At 39.9% G+C, this 24,685-nt stretch overlaps 1 protein-coding gene across 1 annotated transcript in view; it reads left to right on the top strand.

Annotated features, from left to right (window-relative positions):
- The window catches only part of SYNE2 (spectrin repeat containing nuclear envelope protein 2), a 265,942-nt gene that overhangs the window by 93,485 nt on the left and 147,772 nt on the right, over positions 1 to 24,685 (top strand). The window contains exons 37-49 of the mRNA XM_037901108.2: positions 428 to 599; positions 1,810 to 1,922; positions 3,091 to 3,293; positions 3,726 to 3,845; positions 3,941 to 4,229; positions 5,506 to 5,675; positions 8,276 to 8,588; positions 9,681 to 9,845; positions 10,960 to 11,313; positions 12,051 to 12,185; positions 18,928 to 19,083; positions 20,620 to 20,885; positions 22,367 to 24,488. Of these exons, the coding sequence (XP_037757036.1) occupies positions 428 to 599; positions 1,810 to 1,922; positions 3,091 to 3,293; positions 3,726 to 3,845; positions 3,941 to 4,229; positions 5,506 to 5,675; positions 8,276 to 8,588; positions 9,681 to 9,845; positions 10,960 to 11,313; positions 12,051 to 12,185; positions 18,928 to 19,083; positions 20,620 to 20,885; positions 22,367 to 24,488 (4,578 nt within the window). The remainder of the gene's footprint in view (positions 1 to 427; positions 600 to 1,809; positions 1,923 to 3,090; positions 3,294 to 3,725; positions 3,846 to 3,940; positions 4,230 to 5,505; positions 5,676 to 8,275; positions 8,589 to 9,680; positions 9,846 to 10,959; positions 11,314 to 12,050; positions 12,186 to 18,927; positions 19,084 to 20,619; positions 20,886 to 22,366; positions 24,489 to 24,685) is intronic.

The raw sequence follows: 24,685 nt of genomic DNA, 5'->3' as shown, positions 1-24,685 counted from the left end.
CATTTATTTAAAAAACCAACAACCCTGTGACTGCTCAGAGGTTTCAGATGTTAGATTAAGTCCCTGTGAGATGGATTAGTGTGCATAATGCAGGTGATACAAAGGTGCATGATAAATGCTATTTATTTATGGCCCTGCAGTTTGTTACATTGCTTTAACCTCCACCTATCTGTTGTGTGTGATGCAGAAGTGTGTCTGTGTGTGTTTAATAACACCTGCTCATTGCTTAGTATTTATCCCTGTTCACTTGTTGCATAAATAATGTTAATATATTTTGACATATTTTGAAATGACCCCTTCTTAAAACAATTTCATTTGTCGCAAAACAGCTTTGTACAGTGTATGCTGAAACCTTCTTCTTAACCTTAGATGCCTTTTAATATATCAATACGTCTTTCTTTTTAATTTGTTTATTTTTTTAATTTAGGAGCTACATCAGAAAATTCTCCAACAAAAACACCATGTGAAATTACTCCAAAAAAAGACAGGTTGTCTGACTCCAGAAGTGGCTGAATTAAAGAAGCAGCTTCAGTGTATCACTGATTTATTTAATACAAAGAAACACATTTTCCAGGATCATTTTATCAGTCTTTTGAACTGTAAGCAAAAATGGGTTTCACTTTTCAAGACTGACATACATATCTGTGTTGAGCACGTGCTTGAATGTTGTAACTTGCAAGTGAAAACTGAGGGCTAAATCCTCAACTGGCATAAGATGGAATAGTTCCATTTGTTGCAGTGTAACCATGTCTCCTTACACCAGCTCAGGATCTGACCCTCAGTCTCCATATTGTTTCTGAGCAGTGGGTTCTGTCCCATAGTCTTTACTTGCACAAAGAAAAGGAATACTAGTGGCACCTTAGAGACTAACCAATTTATTTGAGCATAAGTTTTCGTGAGCTACAGCTCACTTCATCGGATGCATTTAGTATTTTCCACTGAATGCATCCGATGAAGTGAGCTGTAGCTCATGAAAGCTTATGCTCAGATAAATTGGTTAGTCTCTAAGGTGCCACAAGTCCTCCTTTTCTTTTTGCGAATACAGGCTAACACAGCTGCTACTCTGAAACCTTTACTTGCACAAAATTCCTATTTGGATTAAATGGAAGTTCTGTTAGAATAAAGGCTGTAGATTGGGCCCTGTGTGGTGAATCATGGCAGATCTTTGTGTTCCATAGTGTCTGAGGAACTCCTTCAAGATTCTATCCTTTCAGATCAGCGTTTGAGATCTGGCAATAGGAAAGGTTAGCAGAACTTTGCTGCTGCAATGCATGTGTGAACAGTGCTTAGCTTCTTGATGTGGCCTATTCATAAATGTTTATTTTCAGTTCTAGGTGACATATTCTAGTTGCCAAACACAGGACGATGGGTATCTTTAATCTACTGGTGTAATCCTATTGGAGTTACGCCCACAGAGAATTTCACCCAAAGAGAATATCAGCTTGCAGTCACTGGGAATAGTAATTGCTGAGTAGGATTTATTTGTGATAGAAGCCAATGTAGCAACAGTAAATCAGAATGTTTGTTGATAGATTATCCCAGGCAACGTTTTTGGAAAATGCCACAAACAGGCCTCTGAGCTGGGCCCTCCAGCGTGTCATGTTCACTGTCCATACAAGGTTGGTTCCAAAAGAAAGAAGTAAGGACTGCAGCATTTTCTGTCGTGTTGCACGTAGTGAGAGGCAGCATCCAGGGACAGCATTGATAAATATAATTATTAATTAGGAGATTAACTGGAATCTTCATGTTGAGTAGAGATTTTCTGTTACTGGATAAGAAAAAAAGAAGTCAGACTCTATCTTTCCACAGATCAGTGTAAGGATTTTAATGATTGGTTCAGCAGCGCACAACTATCTTTAAAGGATTGTTTTGACCCATCAGAAACAAAACAGACATTGGAAGAAAAATTGCAGAAGCTCATGGTAAGATATTAGAATATTTTAAAATGTAAGGCTTTGGAAGGAGGGTGCACCCTCCCAAGTTAGCAAGGGACTCTGTACTTTGGAGTAGATTCACCTACTGTAGTTTGTAAATTCAGGCTTGAGTGTGAAGAATTTGTTTTAAAAAATACAAAGCAGTGTGGCAGTTAGTGGAAGGGGTAATAAAATTGTGTTAAGAAGTGTACATTGAGATAAAGTTCTAACCTATAGTTAGGAAAGTTCAGATGCTAGAAGGTACTAACTACATGGACTTCAGTGGAGCCAGTATGTCACCCTTATTATTATTAATTTGTATATTTCTATAGCCACCTAGGAGCCCTAGGCATACACATTCCCATCAGCCTTTCCTCTCTGATTTACTCCTGGCTCCCTCTCTTCCTCTCCTCAATCTCCCACACTCATCCTCGATGATGTCATCTTCCACATTGATGACCGATCTGACTCCTTAGCCGCATGTTTCCTTACCTTCATGTCTTCCTTCAACCTGCAGCCTTGGTTCAACTCTCCCTCCCACCAAAAGGGCCATTCACTTGACTTGATCTTCACGACACACTGGTCTCTCTCTGATCTCTCTGTTGCTGCGTTCCCCCTCTCTGACCATCACCTGGTCTCCTTCAGCAATGCCCATCACACACCTATTCTTTGTTACTTAGCCTCTCCATGATTTCCAGTCCATCAATGTTGATATTCTTGTTTGCCCTCAACCTTTTCCTTCCTGCCCTCTCTTCCCTTTCTTCTGTCAGACTGATATAATGGAAATTGCAGGCTAGAGCAGACAGTCATAGTTTATCAGCAGTTGAAGGCTTGATAGAAGAAGTGAGTCTTAATGAGAGATTTGAATATGAAAGCCGTGAATGCTTGGTTCATGCTTCTGCTTTGTGTACTTTATCGCAGAAGAGAATCTTTGTCCTCTCTTCTTCTTCACTTTCCCCTTATATTTCAAGGGAGTTTTTAGTTTTGCACTTAGGTGAGGTGGGTTTTAGATGAATAGCACACTGTAAATATACCTTGCAAAAGATACTAATGATTTTTTAAAAAAAGCCTATAGTGATAACACAAACAGAAGTTTATATAGAATATAAATATATGTTATATAGCAGCAAACTTGCTAAATGCATCTCTAATTTGTCATGTTTGTGCTTTTATTAAGAGTTTCCTAACTTTTGAAGGCAAAGAGAGTGACATCCAAGAGGTAAAATCTCTCTTGAGTAAGGTGAAGAGTTATTTGCCTGAAGCAAGTGTTAACCAGCTTAGTAGCTGGGTGAGAGATCAAGAAGCAGAATTACAAAGCGTAACCTCCAAATGTCAAAAACAAGAAAAGAAACTTCGTGCGTCTCTGCAGCAACTCATTAGGTAGGGAGCTAAAATTAATTCCCAGCTGCTTACTTAGAGATGATATAAAGTGATACCATTCTTAAATAACCATAATGAAGAATAAATAACTCTGATTTTCATTATAAATTGTGTGTTACTGAGGAATCTGCTGATGTTTTCTTCTGTTTTGTTTCACTTCTCCTTCAGTTTTCTTAACAATAAAGAGATCATGAGGACCCCGATTCAGCAACGTATTTGAGCATGTGCTTAAAACTTGTCAGTGGTTCAGTTGAAATCAGTGGGACAACTCACATGCTTAGTTACGTATGTGCTTAAATACCTTGCTGAATCACGGCCAAGATAATTTCATATCCGTTACAGTGAAATGTTACTGTCAATATTTTTTAGTAATTACAGATATAATACTTCTTACTTACCAAGGTATACATTTTTGTCTATGTTTTTCTTTAGACTTCAAGAAGACAGCAGTGGCTTGAAGGAATGGCTCACCATTCAGGAAGAAAAATTGCCAGAGACCAAAAATGAGAAGATAAAATTAGAAAACTTTTACCGAATGCTAATAAAGCAAAGGTAGCCTTGTCTTGGGGAGTGGGGATAGTTTGTATCTTTCTTGACTCCTCTTTGTTGTAGCAGATACACTGTGATTCATTTGTTGTATTTTTTAGAGAATCATTTCACTCCCTGTCTCAGCTGGCAAATTCTTTGAGGGAGTCTGGGTTTACAAGAGATGAAACAGTGTCCAAATTCAGTCATCTCATTAGTCGGTATCAGGAACTACAGACACACGTAAGTGAAGCGCTAGGAATTACTCAGAGACGGTCCATGGAAGGGCAGAATTTGGAAGCGCTTGTACAGAACATGTCGTCTTGGATAAAAAGACTTAAAGAATCAGTTATTGGCTTGAGTTCACGGGAAGGCAAGTTGCCACTGGAAGAAAGAATACATCAAATAAAGGTACTGCAGCACATTTACTACTCTGATTTTGCCAGCTGAGGGTAATATACGGGAAATGTATGGTGTGTAATAATCTCATTAGACCCACCATATGTCATTGATGATTACAGTGTACAAATAAGCATGTTGTTGTGTGGTTAATTAAACGCAGTTGGGCAGCACAGAACTCTCAGCCTAGGGGAAAGGGAGGGATACAGTGGCTTTGTTTTCTCCCAATCCTGACTGTTCCAGAAGCTGGAAAGATCCCCAGCATAAATTAGACAGTCCAGAGGGCCTGTGTAAAGTATAGCCTCCCTTGTAGGCTGCAGTGCTGCCTGGAATACTGGCAATGCTGTGTTCTGTTGGCTCACCTCTGACACACCCCACCTATCCAACCCCCACCCCCATGCTGAGGTTTGTGAGAGGGTCCTCACAGGGTAAGCCTTACCGTTGTCTTCTGCAGTGCCCAGGGTGGGAGACTCCTCCCCCAGCTAGAAATGGGTCTTTATGGTGCTTTGACCTTTATACACAGCTTAAAGGGGCTGCAATGGGTGTTGGGCTCTGACTCATCGTATTTGAAGCAAATTTTTGCTTATTTTATCAGAATGATATTGGTGTTTTGTTCTCCTATAGCAGTGGTTCTCAACCTTTCCAGACTACTGTACCCCTTTCAGGAGTCTGATTTGTCCTGTGGACCCCCAAGATACACCTCACTTAAAAACTACTTGCTTACAAAATCAGACATAAAAATACAAAAGTGTCATGGCACACTATTACTGAAAAATTGCTTACGTTCTCATTTTTACCATACAATTATAAAATAAATCAATTGGAAAGTAAATATCATGCTTACATTTCAGTGTACAGTATATAGAACAGCATCAACAAGTCATTGAAGTATGAAATTTTAATCTGTACTGATGTCATTTATGCTTTTTATGTAGCCTGTTGAAAAACTACACAAATATCTAGCTGAGTTGATGTACCCCCTGGATGACTTCTGTGTACCCCAAGGGATATGCGTACCCCTGGTTAAAAAACACTGGTCTATAGAAGTATTAGGGAATGTGTGTGTTAAAAAATCTTAGGTACATTATGGAATGCTAACATTTAAACTGGATTATCCATCCAATTATTAATATCAATTATGAAGAACATAGAAGTGATAATTGTTTTTGTTCAACAGCAGTAGGCAAAGAATAAAACATTTGGTAGGTGATACCCTTTGTTAGAATAATTACAAGTAAATGAATAAAGTATGTTACATGTTCTGCTTCTGCTCTTTTGTTTTATGCAGGAAATAGTTTTTCTCAAAGATAAGGGAGATGCTAAAATGCAAAACATCATAGCTCTGGGCGAAATCTTAACAAGTACAGAAGGAGTGAAGGATCCTGCCGTTCAGCAGACCATTTCTGATCTCCAAAATCAATGGGAGTGCACTATTCATTTAGTCACCGAATATCTAAGGTACCATGGAGCTTACAAAGAGACCGGCACTGTAGCTTTATGTACTATGGCTATCAATTCCTCTTCCTGCTTTGTATATAGTATAGTATATAGCTTCTATGCTCTTTGTTTCGGCAGGACAAGAAAATGACAAGTAGAAAAATATTTGAATTTCTGCAGTATTCATGATAGGACATATAGTTGCTTTAAGCTACTGGCCATGAGTATGGGCTATGAGGAGGAAGAGCAGAAACCCCTAGTAGAAAGGTTTTGGCCAGCTCAGCCAGAATTCCTCTGGGAGCCCAGGATGGAGTTGGCAATGCAGAGAGGAGTTGTTCATCCAACCCCAGCTTTGGAATAGCTATTGGCAGCACTAGCCTAGTGCCTTCTTTGCTCCCACTGAGATGGTAGCTGGTCCATGTACCCTTTGCAACCCATCCAGGGCCAGTCATGATCTGGCCTTATACACATTTACACTGTGTCAGAATCAATCTTAAGATTTAAAGAAACCTGTATGTCACTAACAGCACAGAGTTTTTAAAAGACCACGTAGCGATATGACTGCTTACTGAGGGCCTCTTAATGGCCACGAGTCCCTCTGCAGTGCATGGCTAATAATTTCTCCCTCAAATTGCTCCTTAGACAGACTCCACACATTTTTCTGAGGTCAGAAATACCTCAGCTTGGAGACTGGGTTTATTCACAGAAAGTAACTCAATTAGTTATAATTAATATCCCCCAACCAAACATTTCTCTTCCTACTCCCAGGCTTCCTTCCCTGGAGAGCTTTTGCACTCTTTCCTTGCTTGCCCAGGGTCTCCTGCCTTAGCAGGCTACTCGCAGCCCTTTCTGCCTGATGTCTTTGGCCTGGTCTACATGGTGGTGGAGGGATCTAAGTTACACAACTTCAGCTCCATGAATAACGTAGCTGAAGTTGACGTACTTACACCTACTCACCGCGGTGTCTTCACTGCGGTGAGTCGACTGGTGCCGCTCCCCTGTCGACTCAGCCTGCACCTCTCGCGGCGGTGGAGTACAGGAGTCAACGGGAGAACGCTTGGGGGTTGATTTAGCGTGTGTAGACGATAAATCGACCCCTGCTGGATCGATCGCTGCCCGCCGATCCAGTGGGTAGTATAGACATACCCTTAGTCTCAAATCCCAGGCCTTGCTCAAGCCAGCGAACCCCTAGCAGCCGCTGTACTCTCTGAGCAGCTCCCCTTCACTACAGCCACCTGCTGCCCTTTATAGGGAATTACCTGATTCCACTTAGGTGGGGCTCATCCTGTAATCAGGATTGGCCTAGCCCCAGGCTCTGTGGCCCATGGGGCAAGTCACCCTGTTAGAAACCAGTTTGTTCTAACTCTGCAAGAGATTCTTCTTGTTCATATTAAATGAGTTGAAACATGCAGTATTTGTCCATGCTGGAAGACAGAAGGCCATGGATGTGGTTTAATTAGGCTGCATCTTTATTCACTTATAGTATCTGGAGTACCAGGCAACAAGTTGTAGAGTGCAGGGAGGAAGGGATCATGTCCCTGCTGATTCAGATGTAGGAGCCCCAACCCTCCCACCCAGCTCCCTTAAAGGAGGTCAGGAAAAGGAAGGGGTGTCACCTCCCCCCGATGAGATGGAGGAGCCCCCAACCCCTCCTTACTCAGCTCCTATAAGGGACGCTTCCAGCCCAATCCTGGTAAAGGCATCTCTGTGGCTCTATGGGGTGTAAATACCCCTTCCACTCTTCCAGTGAGCAGGAAGGGCAATGCAGTGGTCTTGACCTCACCCCAAGTGCATTGTGCCCTTCCCTGTAAGCTTTCTTCTTTCTCTCCCCCCTATTGCAAACGGTCCTTAAAGGGGCAATGCCCTTCTTCCACCTAGCCGGACACAGACCCACTCACTTAAAGGTTGCAGTGGGCACATTTCAAGAACAATTCTTTTCTGGGTTCTAGCCACTGTTTTACATTAAATTAATAATGTTACTCTGGATTTAACTACATCTGTTTATTTTGATCTGTTCATAATAGGTCATATTTTCAATTATTGGCACATAAGTTCCTTCTCCAAAATGTATTTACTTACCCACTGACTGTATGAACGTATGAGAAAATTTGAGTGTGCTGCTGGTCTTTCGTATGAGTAATTACAGTTCCCTGTTTTTCACAGTACTGTATTTAAATCCTTTTCATGATCATGAAAAGGTAATGTGTGTGTTTTCTACAGAATATGACATTTTTCAAGAACCCTCCAACAAAAGGTTCATAAAGACAGTAGGTTTAACTTAGTTAAAAGTAACACTCATATTGGAATGAGAAGCAAAGAATATACAGCGTGATCTGCAGGTCTCAGATTCTAACAACTATGTTTTCATAGACTGAGATTTAAAAGGAGCCTAAGGGATTTAGGCACTCAACCACCATTGAAATGCAATGAAATTTGGATGCTATACTCCCTTCTGCCCCTTTGAAAATTCCTGCCTTACTACTTATGGGTAATTTACAACTCAAAGAATAAACCCATGATTATAATTGGATCTAATGATTTAATGACTGCAGTTTAATATTTCTAAACAAATAATACAAAATTCTTGAATTCTATTAATATATTTTTTCCCCTTCTTCAAGTCACCAAGAACAGATTCAGCTTCAAAACAAACGATACATGCAGAGCAAAGAAGATTTGAGATTAGTGCTAACTGAACTGAAGAAGCAGCAGCAGGAATTAGATTTTGATGTTCATGCTGGTTTGCAGGAGAAACAAACTCAGTTAACAAATTATATAAAACTCCTGCAGAAAGCAGAAGGTTTAATGTTCCTATTGAATGAATTAAAAAGCCAAGGAGATTACCTACGGGATTGCATTGAGGATTCCTGCTTCATGGAAGAATCACGGATAGAACTAAAATATCTACATGAAAGTCTGCTCAGCCAGTTGCAGGTTGGAATCATGCCATATTTCCTTATCATATTATTAGTTTTAATATACCTAATTATTTATAGTTCTCATTATTTGCTTGTTATCTCATTAAGCTATCAGATCAGAATGTTACGGTAAAAGGTGAGGACACACTGAAGTGAACATCTTTACTAGTTTCTGGTAGTTAAATAATTAAAGCCAAATCTTCTCCACTGGGAAAAACTGAAATAGTTGTTAGTGGTGAGTTCCTCTGCAAATTGGTAGGTACAGAATCCTTCCCCAGGCCACAGAGTGGAAGTGGGAGTCACTTAAGGTTTTGATCCTCTACTGCCTTGCGCTTTGCCCAGGAGTAAACGATTATACAAAGTGGGGGCAGTTGAGTGTGAAATACTGGCAAACAACAAATCAGAATATATGGTTACAAAGTGCAAAGAAGAGGAGAAAGAGGCTTTTTACTAATCTGTTCCTACAGAGCTACTGTAGCCTTCACCACTGTTGTGTCCTCTTCCCTCATGCAGGAGGATGAGGGTTAACTGTTGGTTCCACGTAGGTGTTGATCTGCTGGCTTTGCCCCTGCACCTACCCTGGTGTTCTCCCTCCAAACATCCTTCATGTTTGGACAGAAGATGGATCCTCTGAGGCGCACAGCTGTGCAATTTGGTCTCCCTGGGCATGTTGCCGACATCCTGTTTATTGTTTTTTTATGGTGGTGCCCACAATGGGCTAGATACTTTCCAGACATTCAGGAAGGAACAACCCCTGACCAGAGGAGCTTACATTTGTAAGAGGAGCATACAAAGGTAGACAAGTGATTATGGGAAGGAGAATAACAAATAGGGATTTTCATACAACTACATTTAAGACTGTGGTTTTTTACAGCGCAGTGATGGGAGGGATACAACTGTCCAAGGGATGGATCTGCCTGTTTGTTTGATCATGGTGAAGTACAGTTGTCATTAGTTTTAGATGCAAATAACTGGCAACCTTTTAAATTTCTAAACACTTCAGTTCCCTAGCAGAGCTATTCAAACCCTTCTGTAAGCATCCATCCATATGTGCTGTGTTTTGTATGAGGTAACACTGCACTAAAAGTAGAAACTGATTGGCTTCTAGAACTCTGCACAGGCACTGGAAGGTCATGGTCAAGAACACCAAGTGTTCCAGGATACATTGGCAGCCTTGAGTAGCATGCTGAAGAGACTATCTGCGAAGCTTTGTCATTGTACTGATACCTCAGTGGAAAAGCCAGCAGCTGAGAAACACCAGTTGAAATTGCAGGTATGATGCAGTTTTTAGATACTATTGTTAATGGATCCCTGCCACAGGATCATAGAGCTTCAAGGCAGTACTGCGTTTATAAAGGAGGAGAGTTAATTATATTAATCCAGTTGACTAAACCACACCGCCCCCTCCAAAATGTAAAGTGTGGGTGATGTACCTTTTCTGAAGTAACTGCATTCCTGACCCTGCTCCCAATGGAGTCAAGGGACTTTTGCTGTTGGCTTCACTGGAAGCAGACTCGGGCCTTAGATCATTTAAACTCAACTTCTGGTCAGTGGGGCACAAGGAAGAGAGTGATTCTCAAACATATGGCTGTTGTGTCTAAATTAGCCAGTGTTCTGAATGCAGACTGTCTGGATAGAATAATTTGTTAGTCTCTAAGGTGCCACAAGTACTCCTTTTCTTTTTGCAAATACAGACTAACATGGCTGCTACTCTGAAACCTGTCTGGATAGAGTAGCACGGGTTGAGACAGACCAGACAATTGCATGAGCCAGTTTGAGTATTAAATCTTTATTAAAAACCTGGTATTTTTGATTCTGTGAAAATACGCTTCAAAGGAACATCAGTGTTGTCACTGAGTGTAGAAAGATATTGAAGGATGACATACCAGCTCAGACCATTGGTTTGTCAAGTCAGGCACCCTGACTCCAACACTGGGGAATTCCTGTTGCTTCAGAAGAAAGTTAACTCCCTCATTGTCCCTCCAACAGGTTGTGAAATGCAGTACATAATAGAGGTGTGGGGAGGAAGGAGACTTCCTTCTTAAACCCTTGCCAAGTTCAGCATATGCCCTGAGGCATAAAATGTGATTGTTCCATTAATTTATATAGTTGTAAGTGTTGTTCCTGATCACAAAAGCATCCAGCTGCCTTTAAAAATACAGTTGAAGTATTTGACATTCTGCAGCCGTCAAGTAGGCAGGCTTACATGAATATTTCGTGAATCTTGCAGCATACGTTGCCCTTCATGACAAAAGTTAATGATTTTAGTAATTCACTGTATACAGCTATTATTATTATTATTAATTATTATTACCAATGTCATCTTAACATTGTGTAAATTGAATCAAGACACTTTTCAATAAAAAATGTTTTCCTCTCATTTACAGGAACAAGCACCTCTTAGTCAATGTGAAGACACATTAAAGAAGATTTTGGCTTTAGCAGAATCTGTTGAACAAAACACCTCTTCACCGGGACAGAAGGTTACTAAGGATGAAATGGAAACACTTCAGTGTAAACACAGGAATTTGAAGGACAAACTTAAAAATGTCAAGCAAGAGGGTGAGAATATTCTCAGTGACACCCTTGAGTCAAAACATGCATTTGATGAGGAAATAAAGACTCAGGATAAGGCAGATACAATGATAAAGAGAGACAAGCAGGTCTTTTCTGATATTCCCACTGCTGTTGAAGAGAACAGCAGAACAGAAGAGCTGGAAGAATGCTGGAAACTAAATCATGTAAGTATGTGTGTTTATGACAACCAGAATGAGAAATTTTGGGCGAAAAGGCATCAGTCTCTCAAAAGCATGTAATTAATTGCACCTTTTCAGTTTCCTAATAAAACTTTCCATAAATTGCACAATTATAAACTAAAGAATGTAAAAGAATTCTCCAAACCTGTTCAGCACATTACAATAGTGTGATACTCAGCTCTGTTTAAAACATCAATCGTCAATTCATGCTTCAGTTTCTGTCTTTTATATAATCAGATTGAATATTATGGGTCAGGAGTTTCAAGGAGCGTGAGAAGAGGAGGTTGTAAAAGAGAAAACATGCTGTGACCATTCTCTGAAAGAAAGAAAAGGAGTACTTGTGGCACCTTAGAGACTAACAAATTTATTAGAGCATAAGCTTTCGTGAGCTATAGCTCACTTCATCGGATGCTCACGAAAGCTTATGCTCTAATAAATTTGTTAGTCTCTAAGGTGCCCCAATTACTCCTGTTCTTTTTGCGAATACAGACTAACACGGCTGCTACTCTGAAACCATTCTCTGACAGTAAATCCTAAACAGCTTCTTTTGTAGTAGTTTTATAACAAAATCAGAGATGGTTTTTAAAGCCAACAGGTTTCTACTTCCTTTTTGCCAACCTCACAGTACAAGGATTTTTTTTACCTCTTTCTGTAGATTATAATTATGTTTCACAGGTTAATATTTTTCATTTTAAATTTTGTTTTTTTACTGGTTCTCTTAGGGTCAAGGTTTAAATGGAAATGTAGCAGAGAAAGAGCAACAAAATAATCTGTATTCTGAAGAAAGCAGATTATTGGCAGACAGTCCTCTAAAAGATTCACATCAAAGCAAGAACACACAAGAGCAAACAGCTCAGGTAACAGAGAAATAAGTTCTAATTAAAGGTAAAGTGTGTATGTGTAGCTTTACATGTCATGATGTCAAGAATAAAGAAAGGAACGGTAATGTGTGTGGATCACAGTGGGACATGCACTATTGTTTGGGTAAATAAAGGTTACCTGTCTGTGGCCAGAGTTCTTTGATGTGACTTCTGCTTGTTCACCCTCACGCAATGTGGCAGTGGTGCAGGTTGGCTCAAGGCACAGGTGCCTTGACACTACAGGTGGAAGTGAAGAGACCATTCAAAGAACCACCGTTAAACCTGTCTCCCAGCCTATGGGTAAAACTGAGGCAGAAAAAAGACCACCAAAATGTTGTGGAAACCAGAAATACAGATGCCTCTAGGAGAAGGAAGAAGGGACATGACCAGGGCTGTAGGATTGTGAGGTACCTTTAAGGAGAAGTTATGGTACAAATACTAGAAGTTGGTGGAATAATGGCATCGACTTTTTTGTTAGAAATTAAGGTCCTGATCCGACAAGCAGATCTGCACAGGTGGACACTCATGCCTGTGCTGATCTTCTATGGGATCTGCTTGCAGAATCAAGGTCTGAGTTACTTTTCTAGAACCAGGCTTCTAGATTGTTTAAAATGCTTTCAGGGCACAACTTGATGTACTGAATAGGTAGCTAGTGCCTCTTTCATTATTACATTGTCCTACATATAGATTTAGGCCTTTTTCGTTGATTTTCCACAAACGCTGGCTGTCAGTCCCAGTGGTCAGAGCAGGAGTTAGGCTCAGGAGCCAGCGCCCAAGGTCAGAACTCTAGTCAGAGTCTGAATACCAAAGCCAAGGGTCGGGACAGAGGCAGAGCCAGGAAGCAGAGCTGAAGGTCAGAACCGGATTAACTGGAGTCAAGGAGGGTAGGAGCAGGGCTGGGAGAGGACTGGAGCAAGGCTGGGTTCAGGGCAGGGTCTAGGCTACAGCAAGGCAGGAGCAGGGCTTGCAGTGAGGCAAGTACACAGAGGTAGAAAACCAGAGGCATGTGCACTGAACAGCTGCTGATCCTCTGCAGCTGTTGGATTTAAGAGCATGCCACCCAACTGCCTTAGCCAATCCGGTGTCTTTGCTATGGCCCAGGTGTGCTCATTTGCTGCCTGGCGACTGGAAGGTGCTGCTGCAGACCCTCATTCCTGACACTGACTTCGCATCGTCCGGGTGTCCCGCTAGCCCGCTAGTTCCCTTTCCCTTTGGGTGGCTCTCCTGCATGTCTTCATAGGCTAAAGCTCAGTTTAATAAATATCATACATCTTGACTCTAAATAATCATTTAAGAGCAGATTTTGATGCTTTGGCTGGGGGTCAAGAGCGAGAACCTTCCTCCACGAGCAGTTCCACTGACTTTAGTGGGACCACAGTGAAGTAGGACACTACTCTGTGTGGGTATTGGTGTCAGCATGTAGCTCTTTACTAATAGTAAACTTAAAAAAACAAACAAACAAACAAAAAAAAAACCAGGAGAAGCACAATATAGAGATGCAGGTGGTGACTGAACAGGGTAGCATGCAGGGAAGCTGAGCACAGCTGAAAATGTTTCCGACTACTCTGTATGATGATGACAACAAAATGACAAAGGCAATTAATCACAAAGAGGAGATAATTGTACTCAAGGTGGTAAGGGTCAGCTGAATCATAAAAAATACATGTTTAAAGTTTAATTACAGAGGAAATGATAGCAATAAACATCCCATTCAGTTATACTGATGTATTCTTGCCTCAGAGTGCGGGGATTTATGTCTCTAACTCCGTGATAATGAAAATGAGAATTTATCCGATACACTTGAAATACGTGTGAATTGATTTATTTCATCCATGTGCGTGGCCTTGAAGTGATTTGCTGACAATGCTGTGTTGCAAGCCACTTGACACTGGAAATAAAATCTACACCTGTGATGTTCTTTTAGCATTTTACCCCGTTTATATGTATATCTGTGTTTCAGTTTATAAAAACATGTGCTCTCTGTATAATGTCTGGCCAGATGTAATTAGTATCTACTACTGTACCTGTATAATAACCGAGATTGGTTACAAAAACCTGTAATGATCAAGGGCCAGATTGTGGATTGTGCTTTGTGTTGGAGCAAAGGAATAAGGGTGTGTAAGTCGCCCTGAACTCCCTTGTTCTGGCTATCTGTACCCTGGGTAGCAGCATGGGAGTGGAAGCGGAGCCTACGTATTCTCCCTCCATGCAGGATTGTGTGGAATCTTGGTTCTGTCCCCACCCCCCACTGCCCTTGGGACAGTGTATTTGCTGCAACAGATGTGTTGGCAGATGTATAGACCAGTGGAGTTTTGTTCCTTCCTTGGAGCAGCTGGGGAGCTGGGAGGGAGATTGTGACTTTCCCTCTTGGGCTGCTCCTGGGACAGTGCAAAAATGCGCTGCTCCTTACTACGGGTCATAATCTCACTATCTAGTCCAAATTTCATTCAAACATAAATAAAACTGAGCAGAGCTCCCTGTTGAATCCACTTCCCGAAAATGCCTCACTATATAGAGGCTGGTTGGACCAAAACAGGGCAAATTCCAGGGCTGGGGACCATTCTCTGAGAATACCTTGTGTTCCACAGGATTCTACTCCAGTGAGGGTACAGAAGGGCATCAGTCAATCTCAAGCATTAGATTGGTACATAGGAAGAGAAGTGTAGTCCTTTACCATATGTATCCAAGAACCAGACCAGGTAGGGCTTTATAGATCAAAGCCAACGCTTTGACAGGAAGCTAGTGCATCCCACAAGTAAAGAAATGTCAAAAGTGTAAATCAGAAGAAGCGAGCTAATCCATCACTAACTGCAATTTTTCAAAACATTTGTTATGACAAAATTACAGTTCTGCTTCTTCATGTAAATCATCTTCCTTACCATAACCTTGCCTGGTGTAATCTTTTACGTGTCATAGTTGCGTTTGCCTCATTTATTTGTAATTGTAAGGTTCACCACCTTGTCATTTGAAATACTGTAATTAGTCAGCATGCCTGATTAAGACTTTGGATTATTTGTTTCTTTCTTTTTCCTAAAAGAACCTACTCTTCATTATAGACAAGGTTGCTAAAGAAAAAATATCTTCAATTATACCTGGTTCTATTTAAAATCCTAAATTAGGGTTCTCTTACTCCAGATTTCTGCCTTGAGAATAATAGATACTAACCCAGCATAGCTACAGTTGACAGCCAGTTTTGATACTTGCTCCCTAAGAGGTAAATCTTTAGCCAGGTACTCATTCTGAGTAGATCTGCCCAAATTGACTGGTGGATTTTAGGTTTCCTTTTGGGAATACTTGTAAATATGCTTTGTAACAATGTTTGCCTGAAACATCCTACTCTGTATGATCTTGTTAGGAAAGGGGTAAATGAGTTCTGCTGTTTGACTGAGAGAGGTGGACTTGGCTGTGTAGGGAGAGAGGATCTGTGGGCTGAGCAGACCTGAGTTAGGAACCCAAAGAGTAGCCACACCTTAAGAGAGTCTTGAGCCAAACTTTCCAGGTCTCCCTGATTCTATAATTCTATAATATTTACTTCTCTTTCAGTAGCAGTCACTTAATGCAGATTTTGGCAAGTTCCCTGTCAGCATTTCATACATCAGTCCTGTTACCAGTGAGATTTTAAAGTCACACCGCTGCTTCTTCTTGAAATTTCAGGGTACACAGATGTCAGAAGGAAACATCTCTTGCCCAGTACACGTGGTACATACTTTATCCTTCTTCTTATACCATACCCTTCTGTGTTTCTTTATGCATAAGGATACGGTATGGCCCAAAAATAAGTGTATACAACCTTTTTCAAAGAATTTAGTGTCGTGAATGAGTTAATTTTTTTTAAATGCCATGTAAGTTTTTGCTTCTTTTTGGCTCTATATCTGTACTATAGAAAGTCCTTTCTGCAAAGCAATTGACATTTTTGGGACTTCTGTCACTAGAAGGTTATCATTAATTCCCTTTTTCATTTGTTAGTTACTAAAAGGTAGCTTGAACGAAGGCCACAGTTTCTTGTGCTCGATAAGCCAAGATAGAGAGTTGGTGCTGAAATCAGGATAATTGCTGACTGGGGATAATTTCTGGAGAAGCTTCAGCAGCGATGGGTTTGCTATCAGATAAAGTTGGAAAAACCAAGTGGGAAGTTGGAAACGCCCCAAACCACTTTGCTTTTAATGAATGAAAAATTAATGGGGTTATAGCCAGTACTTATTACAAGACACAGATACTATATCATGTAGCTACTTTTTAATAATATAATAATGAATATTTTGTTACATAGTACCACAATTACCATGTATAATATTGCATTGTAGGATACATTGTAATTCTGTTTCTACTGTGGGCCAGTCCTGTATTCATTCCATGTGTGGAACTGAAGAAAATGTAATTTTAGGGTATATCAGTTGCAGAATTGGGTCATTAATAAGTCTGACTGCAGGATAATCCCCCAGAACCTTTGCATTGTATTTACCAGTTAAGCCATCCTAGGTACCAGGTAGTTTTTCTTAAGTAGTTACATTATACTGATGCCCTGTAAATAAAATCATGACTTGGAAAACACACAGTTCTAGAAAGGTACCGGTGCTAAAAGCTCACCAATCATGCATCCACATTCCTAATATGGAACTGGCAGGGAACAACCGTAAAGCAAAGTTCTAAGGTCACTGGTTTCTTGCACTGTCTCTGCTGTGGCACTGCAATGATCCCCCTGATCATTTCAAACCCCCAATTCCATTTTTTTACCACTGACTGTGAAGGAGCCCCTGAAGGTTGCTCGTTATGTAAACTTTTGGAACAGTTTCTTGAGTGCAGTGAGTGGAGCTTTCTTTATAAACAGTGGGTTGGACTGATGGTCCATGATATATGCTAAGTACCTTAGGGCAGGAGTTAGCCTTTGTTCGTTGCCCTGTATGAGAGGTGGCATGTAGCTCTATGGCCTTAGGAGGTGTCCTGGGAAGGAATTGTGAGTCAGAGAGGTAGCATTTCTTCCTTGCTCCTGCAGAGAAGTAACTTATCATACAGGAAAAAGGGCTATATGATAAGCGCAGGATACTTCCACCCTTATGCTGGCTTGGCTCTGCTGGCTGGCATGTTTGGCAATGGAGCCAAGACTGCCCGCGACCTACTCTCCTCTGCCTCTTCCCTGCAACTTCTTGGGGGTTAAGGAGGTACTGCATTTGCAGCTCCAGTCCCCGCTGTGCTCAAGCTGCAATGTTGGGAGCAGTAACTCTGCTGTGCAGGGGAGATTTGGGGGAGAGGAATTACTCCCTTGTCTGGCTGTGTTAGGCTGGGCCTCAGCATGTGTAGCTGAAACCCCACATACATATGAAGGGAAATGTACACCATATAACACCATCCTGCATTTTCCCTACTTTCATTTCACTTGTTTCTTCATGTTTGTGACTTATGTTCCATCTGATGATGCTGTCTTCCCATTGACTCTCTGACAGCTAGCTGACTTTTTTCATTTCCTTCAATTTCATGGCCCTTCAGGGCCTCTTAAAATGAAACCTGGTGTTTCTGTCTCAGTAGATACAATTGCTGTAGCTGTGTAGTTAGGGTAAATGGAAAAGTTCCCTGGTTATTTGATTTTCCTGACTGGATATATTTGGTTCACAGTGAAAAGGTAACAAGAAGAGTGTTAATTATTGTTGTTATTATCTTATTTATTTCCGATAGCAACTTATGTGCAAGGCACTTTCCAGACTTAACAGATGGCACAGTCCCTGCCTTGAGGAGCTCACAGTATAAACAGAGACAGACAGAGGGTTGTGGGTGGTAGTACAACAGATAAACCAGGTGGCCGAGGTGATACTTGGACACCTCTTAGTAATACAGTGTTGTGCTGATACAAGATATTTGTATTATTATTTATATTATGGTGCCACCTGGTGATACCAGGGCCTCATTGTGCTAGGTTCTGTACATACTCATAGTCAGAGATAGTCCCTGCCCTGAAGAGCTTACAATCTAAATAAAGAGTTGGGGAAGGGAAGTAGTATTATCTCCATTTTACAGATGGGGAATTGAGGCACAGAGAGATTTAGGAGATTTGCCCAAGGTCATACAAGGAGTTGGTGGCAGTACCATGAATTGAACCCCTTTCCCTGTCCAGTGCCCTAATCACAAGGCCATCCTCCCTATCAACCTCAATGTATAGACTATTCGCAAATACTCCTCAAACTTGCCATTATCTTTCAGCTCATGGAGAGGATAGTGTCCTCGCAAATGGTCAAGAAAGGGCATTCCATGTATGGGGAGTATGGAGATGGTTATGACGAAGGAAACCAATGATGTGCTGAGGCTGGCATCACTGCTAAACAAAGGGGGCTTGGGAGCAAAGTGAAACAAGAGAAGATGAGTAGGGTGGGAGAGAGTTAAGCAGGACTTCGAAGACAGTGATAAATAGCCTGAAGAAGATGCAGTGGAGGAGGGTAAGCTGGGGGTGGTGATGACTTGATCAGAATGATGGGCAACATCTTAGCACTTGTATGAACTGTATTAATGAATGACCTGGGAGACCATAGAAGAGCAGGCTGAGCTAATCCAGGCAGGAGAGGACAAGGATCTGTATCAGAATTTTAGCTGGAGGGACAGAAATAAAGGAATGAGTTATAGAGATGCTGTGGAGGAAAGAGTGGCAGGATTTGGCATAGCCGGAACACATGGGGCTAAGTAGAAAGAATAAACGTAGAGATGCTACATTGTTATGTATATTAAGAATGAAAAATCCCGTTTTACATTCCAGGGTTCAAATGTGGAAATGGTTTTCCAGAAACAGCTTCTTCCTGAAGCCCAAGCAAATGCTGAATATATTGAGGAGGAACAAAAGGTCTCTGAGCTGAAAAATCAAACTGCAGAATTGGATGTTGTGTTAGTAAATGAGCAACTAAAAGAGATAGAGGTATGGAGCCAGCAAACTCATTCCCTCACTAATTACATAGCTGAGTTTATTCAATGTGGTATAATATAGGTAATCACAAAACTATTAAACTGTTGCATATAGTCTCATTCTACATTGGACTGATGACACAGTTCCGCATGACATCCTTGTAAGCAAACTAGGGAAATGTGATCTAGATGAAATTACTGTGAAGTGGGTGCACAACTGGATGAAAGACTATACTCAAAGAGTAGTTATCAATGGTTTGCTGTCAAACTGGGCATGTGTATCCATTGGGGTTTCGCAGGGGTCAGTCAAGGGTCCAGAACTATTCAATATTTTCATTCATAACTTAGATAACGGAGTGGAGAGTATACTTATAAAATTTGCAGGTGACACCAAGCTGGGAGGTGTTGCTAGCATTTTGGAGGACAGGATTAGAATTCGAAACAACCTGGACAAATTGCGAGGATTGGTCTGAAATCAGCAAGATGAAATTCAGTAAAGGCAAGTTCAAAGTACTTCACTTAGGAAGGAAAAATCAAATGCACAACTACAAAATGAGGAATAACTTGCTAGGAAGTAATACCGCTGAAAAGGACCTGCAGTTTATAGTGGATCACAAATTGAATATAAGCCAACAACCTGATGGAGTTGCGAAAAAGGCTAATATAATTCTGGGGTGTATTAATAAGAGTGTCTTATGTAAGACACGGGAAGTAATTGTCCGGCTCTACTCGGCACTTGCCTGCAGTGCTGTGTCCAATTCTGGGTGCCACAATTTAGGAAGGATGTGGACAAATTGGAGAGAGTCCAGTGGAGAGCAAGAAAAATGATGAAAGGTTTAGAAAACCTGACCTAAGAGGAAAGGTTGGAAAAAAAACTGGGCACATTTAGTCTTGAGAAAAGCCCTGATAACAATCTTCAAATATATTAAGAGCTGTTTTATAGAGTATAGTGATTAATTGTTCTCCATACCCACAAAAACAATGGACTTAATATGCAGCAAGGGCAATTTAAACTAGATATTAGGAAAAATTTTCTAACTGTAAGGGTAGTTAAGTTCTGGAATAGGCTTCCAATGGAAGTTGTGGAATCTTCATTGGAGGTTTTTAATAAACCATTGGACAAACATCTGTCAGGGATGGTCTAGGATTACTTGGTCCTGCCTCAGTGCAATGGGCTGGATTTGATGACTTCTCAAGGTCCCTTTTAAGCCTTACATTTCTATGATTCTATGATCAATTGTGTGAAAACATAGTCTTTGTAAATCCATCTGCATAAACTACATGTCTGTAAATGTTTGTCTTTGCATGCAAATATACCGACTTTATACTTGCCTGCTGATGTGCAATTGTACATATATGTGTGATTATATGTGTGTGTACATGAATGTGCATCTGTGTGTATGCTCACATGTAACTGAGCATGCATGTGTTCATGTGTACACAAATGTGAAAATTTTAACCATATTTTGTAAAGACAGTAGGAAGTAAAAATGGTGAAAATTCTATTTAATTATCTTTCTTTTTTCACGGTGTGTGGATGTGATTGTAGAATTTATACGCTGAACTGGAAAAACAGAGAGCCACAACTTTGTCTCTGAGGCAAGAAGTGCCCCCCAACACAACAGAAATGAGCACATCAAACCTGCAAACCACAGAATATATGGTTTCTTGCTGGGACAGATTGCTTCAAGAATTGGAAGCCATTAAGAAGGTTAAGCAACACCATTATCATCTAGTTAATGATTATCAGGAAAATCTGTCTGCTGTTCAGTCTTCAATGAAGAGTTTATCAACAGAAAAAGAAAACATAAAAACGTAAGTACAAGGAACTTTTTCAGTTTACTCTCTGGGGGGCCAGACTCCAATCTCTGTTACATCAGCGTAACTGATGTAAATCAACCTAAGTGAAGTTACTACAGTTGTGTACTGGTATAACTGAAATCTGAATATGGCACTGTATCGATTTAACTGAAGTTATATAAGCAGCAAAAATTGGTTTAGTCAAAACCAGTACATTTAGTGTATTGGTAATAACATTACATTGCATCTAGGGCACTTCAGTAGCAATGGCTATGAAAACTATTATTATTATTTATTACTTTTTGCTATGCTAGCATCTAGAGATCCCAGCTTCATTGAGTTACATGCTTTACAGACACATAACAAACAGATGGTCCCTACCCTGCAAAACTTACAGTCTAAGTGCTGTATTATTAAAATATTTTTTCCAAAGGCATGGCAGATACAAAATAGATTGCCATCTTTCTTTGTTAACAAATGACAGAAGTAGGAGGCAAAAGATTCATAGATTCATAGAATATTAGAGTTGGAAGGAACCTCAGGAGGTCATCTAGTCCAACCCCCTGCTCAAAGCAGGACCAATCCCCAATTTTACCCCAGAACCCCCTAAATGGTATTATTTTAAAAAATCTGACCCATTAAGAGATCAGGTACCTATTTGCTGTTTACTGAAATATTTTCATATTCTGCAAATGAACTTTAACTGATAGGGAAAGTGTTATTTTCTGTAGTCAGAATGAAATCTGCCAGTACTAAGCCAAAGATAACCAGTACACTTTAACATTTAGTATGTTTTTCAAGTTAGCTTTCAAGGTATGGAACTAACCTATAAATCATAATAATGAGCCGGTTTATTTGAAAACACTTTAAAAATTACTTATGGAATTATTTGTTTATCTTTAAGTGGTTGCACAGAATTGAATTAAAATGTAAGCTATTAAATGGATTTAAGGTGGGATTTTCAAAAGCAGTCTTAGGAGCAAAAGTCTTTTTGACTGAATCAAATTGATTGATTCAACCTCAATAAATGGGAATCTTATAATTGATTCCAAACTTTTACATTAATTTTTACACTGGAGGTTACTATACAACAGTGTTAATTAACCCACAACTGATTTAAAATTGTTATTGAAGTTTACTTTGTGTTTAGCTTTAAAAGTGGGCTACAAGATAACTCTTCTAAAGAACTGCACACATTACATTAGTGAATATTATTCCTATGCAGTTCATACACTGGAAGTTATTGTTATTGCAGTAATTTGAAAGGATAGTCAACTCTTCCTGGGATTATGTAGGAAATAACTGTATACTGTAAAAAGTATAAAATGACCAGGGTAAGAACATTTTAAATAATGAAAATGTATATTGATTACTTTTGTGAGTGAACAATTTTCTGGTTGGTGGGTATACAACAAAATTATCATTTAAAAACGTGTCTAATGCTTCTAATTCTAATTCTGGAAGATTGTTTTAAATCTTGATAATTTTATTGACAGGGGCCCTATGAGCAACACTGTTCTGGAGAAAATAAAAAAATGTATGGATTCAGTACAGAAGGAGAGAGACATTTTAAACAAGCTGAAAACTGAACGAGATAATTTATCTAGGTATTTGACATGCATAGATAAGGAATTAACAGAAAGTCAAGTGAAACAACTTGAGCGATGGTGGGAACACATAGAGCAATCAGTGCAAAAGAAACATTATCAAGTTGTCTCAGAAATTGATGAATTTAACCTTCTCATGAACAAAGCACAGGACATTCAAAAGTTGATAGAGCACCAGCAGCATTTACAAGCTGGATTGAGTTCCCCAGATGGACAAAAAAACAAATATCCAGTACTTTGGACCTCAGAGCTACAAGTCATTAAACACAGTGTTTCTTTGTTAAAAAGAAGCACTGAGCTGCAGATGAAAAGGATTTGGAGTGAGGAAGAAAAGAAAACTTTGGAAAATTCAATAAATTATTTGCAGAATCAGTTGGAAGTATTGGAGCACCAAACTCCTCAGGAGGATGTTCAGATCCTTAGCTCTGATCCCAAGAAGTATGAAATCATGAGAAGGATGAAAGAGAATATATCATGGGTCAAAGATTCATTGTTTTCTCTTGATCAGAAGGCAGCACTTTCCCCAGATGATATTAAAATACAGATCAGAAATTGCAAGGCTGTGAACAGTGCAGCTGTAGACAAAGAGTCTACTATTGTGTCACTGGCTGATGAGACCCAGTGTATCATTCCTGATTTGAATCCAGAAGAAGTTACTGATCTGAGCGCCCTTTTACAAGAATTACAGAATTCATACCAGGCGCTTGTTTTAAAATCAGCTCAAAGATTACAACAGCTAGAATTCCAACTGGAAAAAAGGCAGAGGCTTATTGCAGACATAGAAAGAGTTCACAGCCAGCTTCACCGTGCTGAGACGCTGACCATTCCCAACATAAATCAAACAATCACGTGCTCTGAGCTAGGCAATCTACATGTCATTTTAAAGGAGCTTTCAAAGGAAATACAGGAGATGGAAGGTCTCATCTCATCACATCTCCAAGAGAGTCAGCACTCACGTGGGGAACTAAACATATTTGAACAATTATTTCTAACTGACCAATTAAGATGCCTTAAGAATAGAGCTAGGAAGATACAGAGGTTAATCCAGAATAAATGCCATGCAGTGGAAAAAAAGATAGCTATCTACACAGATCTCTCTGAAAGAATAACTTTATTGCATGAGGAGCTTAATGATCTATGGTGTGATGTATTGAAACTGGAGAGAGAGGAAATATTAAGTGTAAAAGAGGAAGTTAAGGATAAACTCAATGTGCTTAAAGAGAGAACCTTAGCTGTTCAATCTAGTTTGTTACAAATAGCGAAGTACAAGGAAATATTTGACTGTATAAACCTAAATTGGGACACTTCACACCATGATGAATTGCAAACTCAATTTCTTGAAATTAAAAATAAACTTGAAGAGAAGATTAAATGCTTTGACAACTTTGTTATAGAATATGACAGGCATCAAGCATTGCTAAATGAAATCCAGGCCATGACATCCAGTATAAAGAATGAAGCTGAAATACTAACAAATAGCCCTGGCTCTTCCACAGAAACCAATTTTATATCAGCACAGATTTTATGCCAGAGAGTTCAACAAATCAGGTACTTAATCCAGGAGGCAGTAAATCAATTAAATATAAATGAAGTCTTTGATGCATCACTCAAAGAGGCTAAGACGCAGCAAATAAAGAGCCTGGAGGAAGATATTGATGGGTTGCATCAATTTTTCCAAAACATGATAGTGGATCTTCAGGCAGAGTATATAAATAAACAAGATTTCCAGAGCAAATTGGAACACACATTACATACCATAACGCAGATTAAATCTGAGTTTCAGCAGCCACTTCTGGTAGACTTGGAAATGAAAAAAATTCAGTATGAAAAGATGCATTGTGAAGCAATGCAAGACAGGGTGCAAGCAGAATTTTGTGCCCTGAAAGATCTAATGGGTAAAGAGAAAGAAGAGCAAGAAGAAAAATCTTATTTTATTGATGGTGTAGAAGCAAAATTAGATGAACTGGAAGATCTTGAAATACAGCTGAAGACAGATATTGCTTCCCGTGTAGTAAGTATCTTTAGTAAGAATAAATAAGATTGTACATCCTTTTGTAAGTCTTGATTAGCTGTCCAGGAGTATCTTACTACAGTGTTAAAATTTTCATGGCTTGTAGATACTCTATTAAGTCAAGTAACTGAATTAGATTGAAGCCTTCATAGCTGTTTCAGGAGTGGTTGGCTTATTGGTTACTTTTCAGATCATGA

Source organism: Chelonia mydas, chromosome 6, assembly GCF_015237465.2.
Source record: "Chelonia mydas isolate rCheMyd1 chromosome 6, rCheMyd1.pri.v2, whole genome shotgun sequence".
Lineage (NCBI taxonomy): Eukaryota > Metazoa > Chordata > Testudines > Cheloniidae > Chelonia > Chelonia mydas.
The sequence above is the reverse complement of the archived record's forward strand: the minus strand, read 5'-3'. Positions and strand labels throughout refer to the sequence as shown.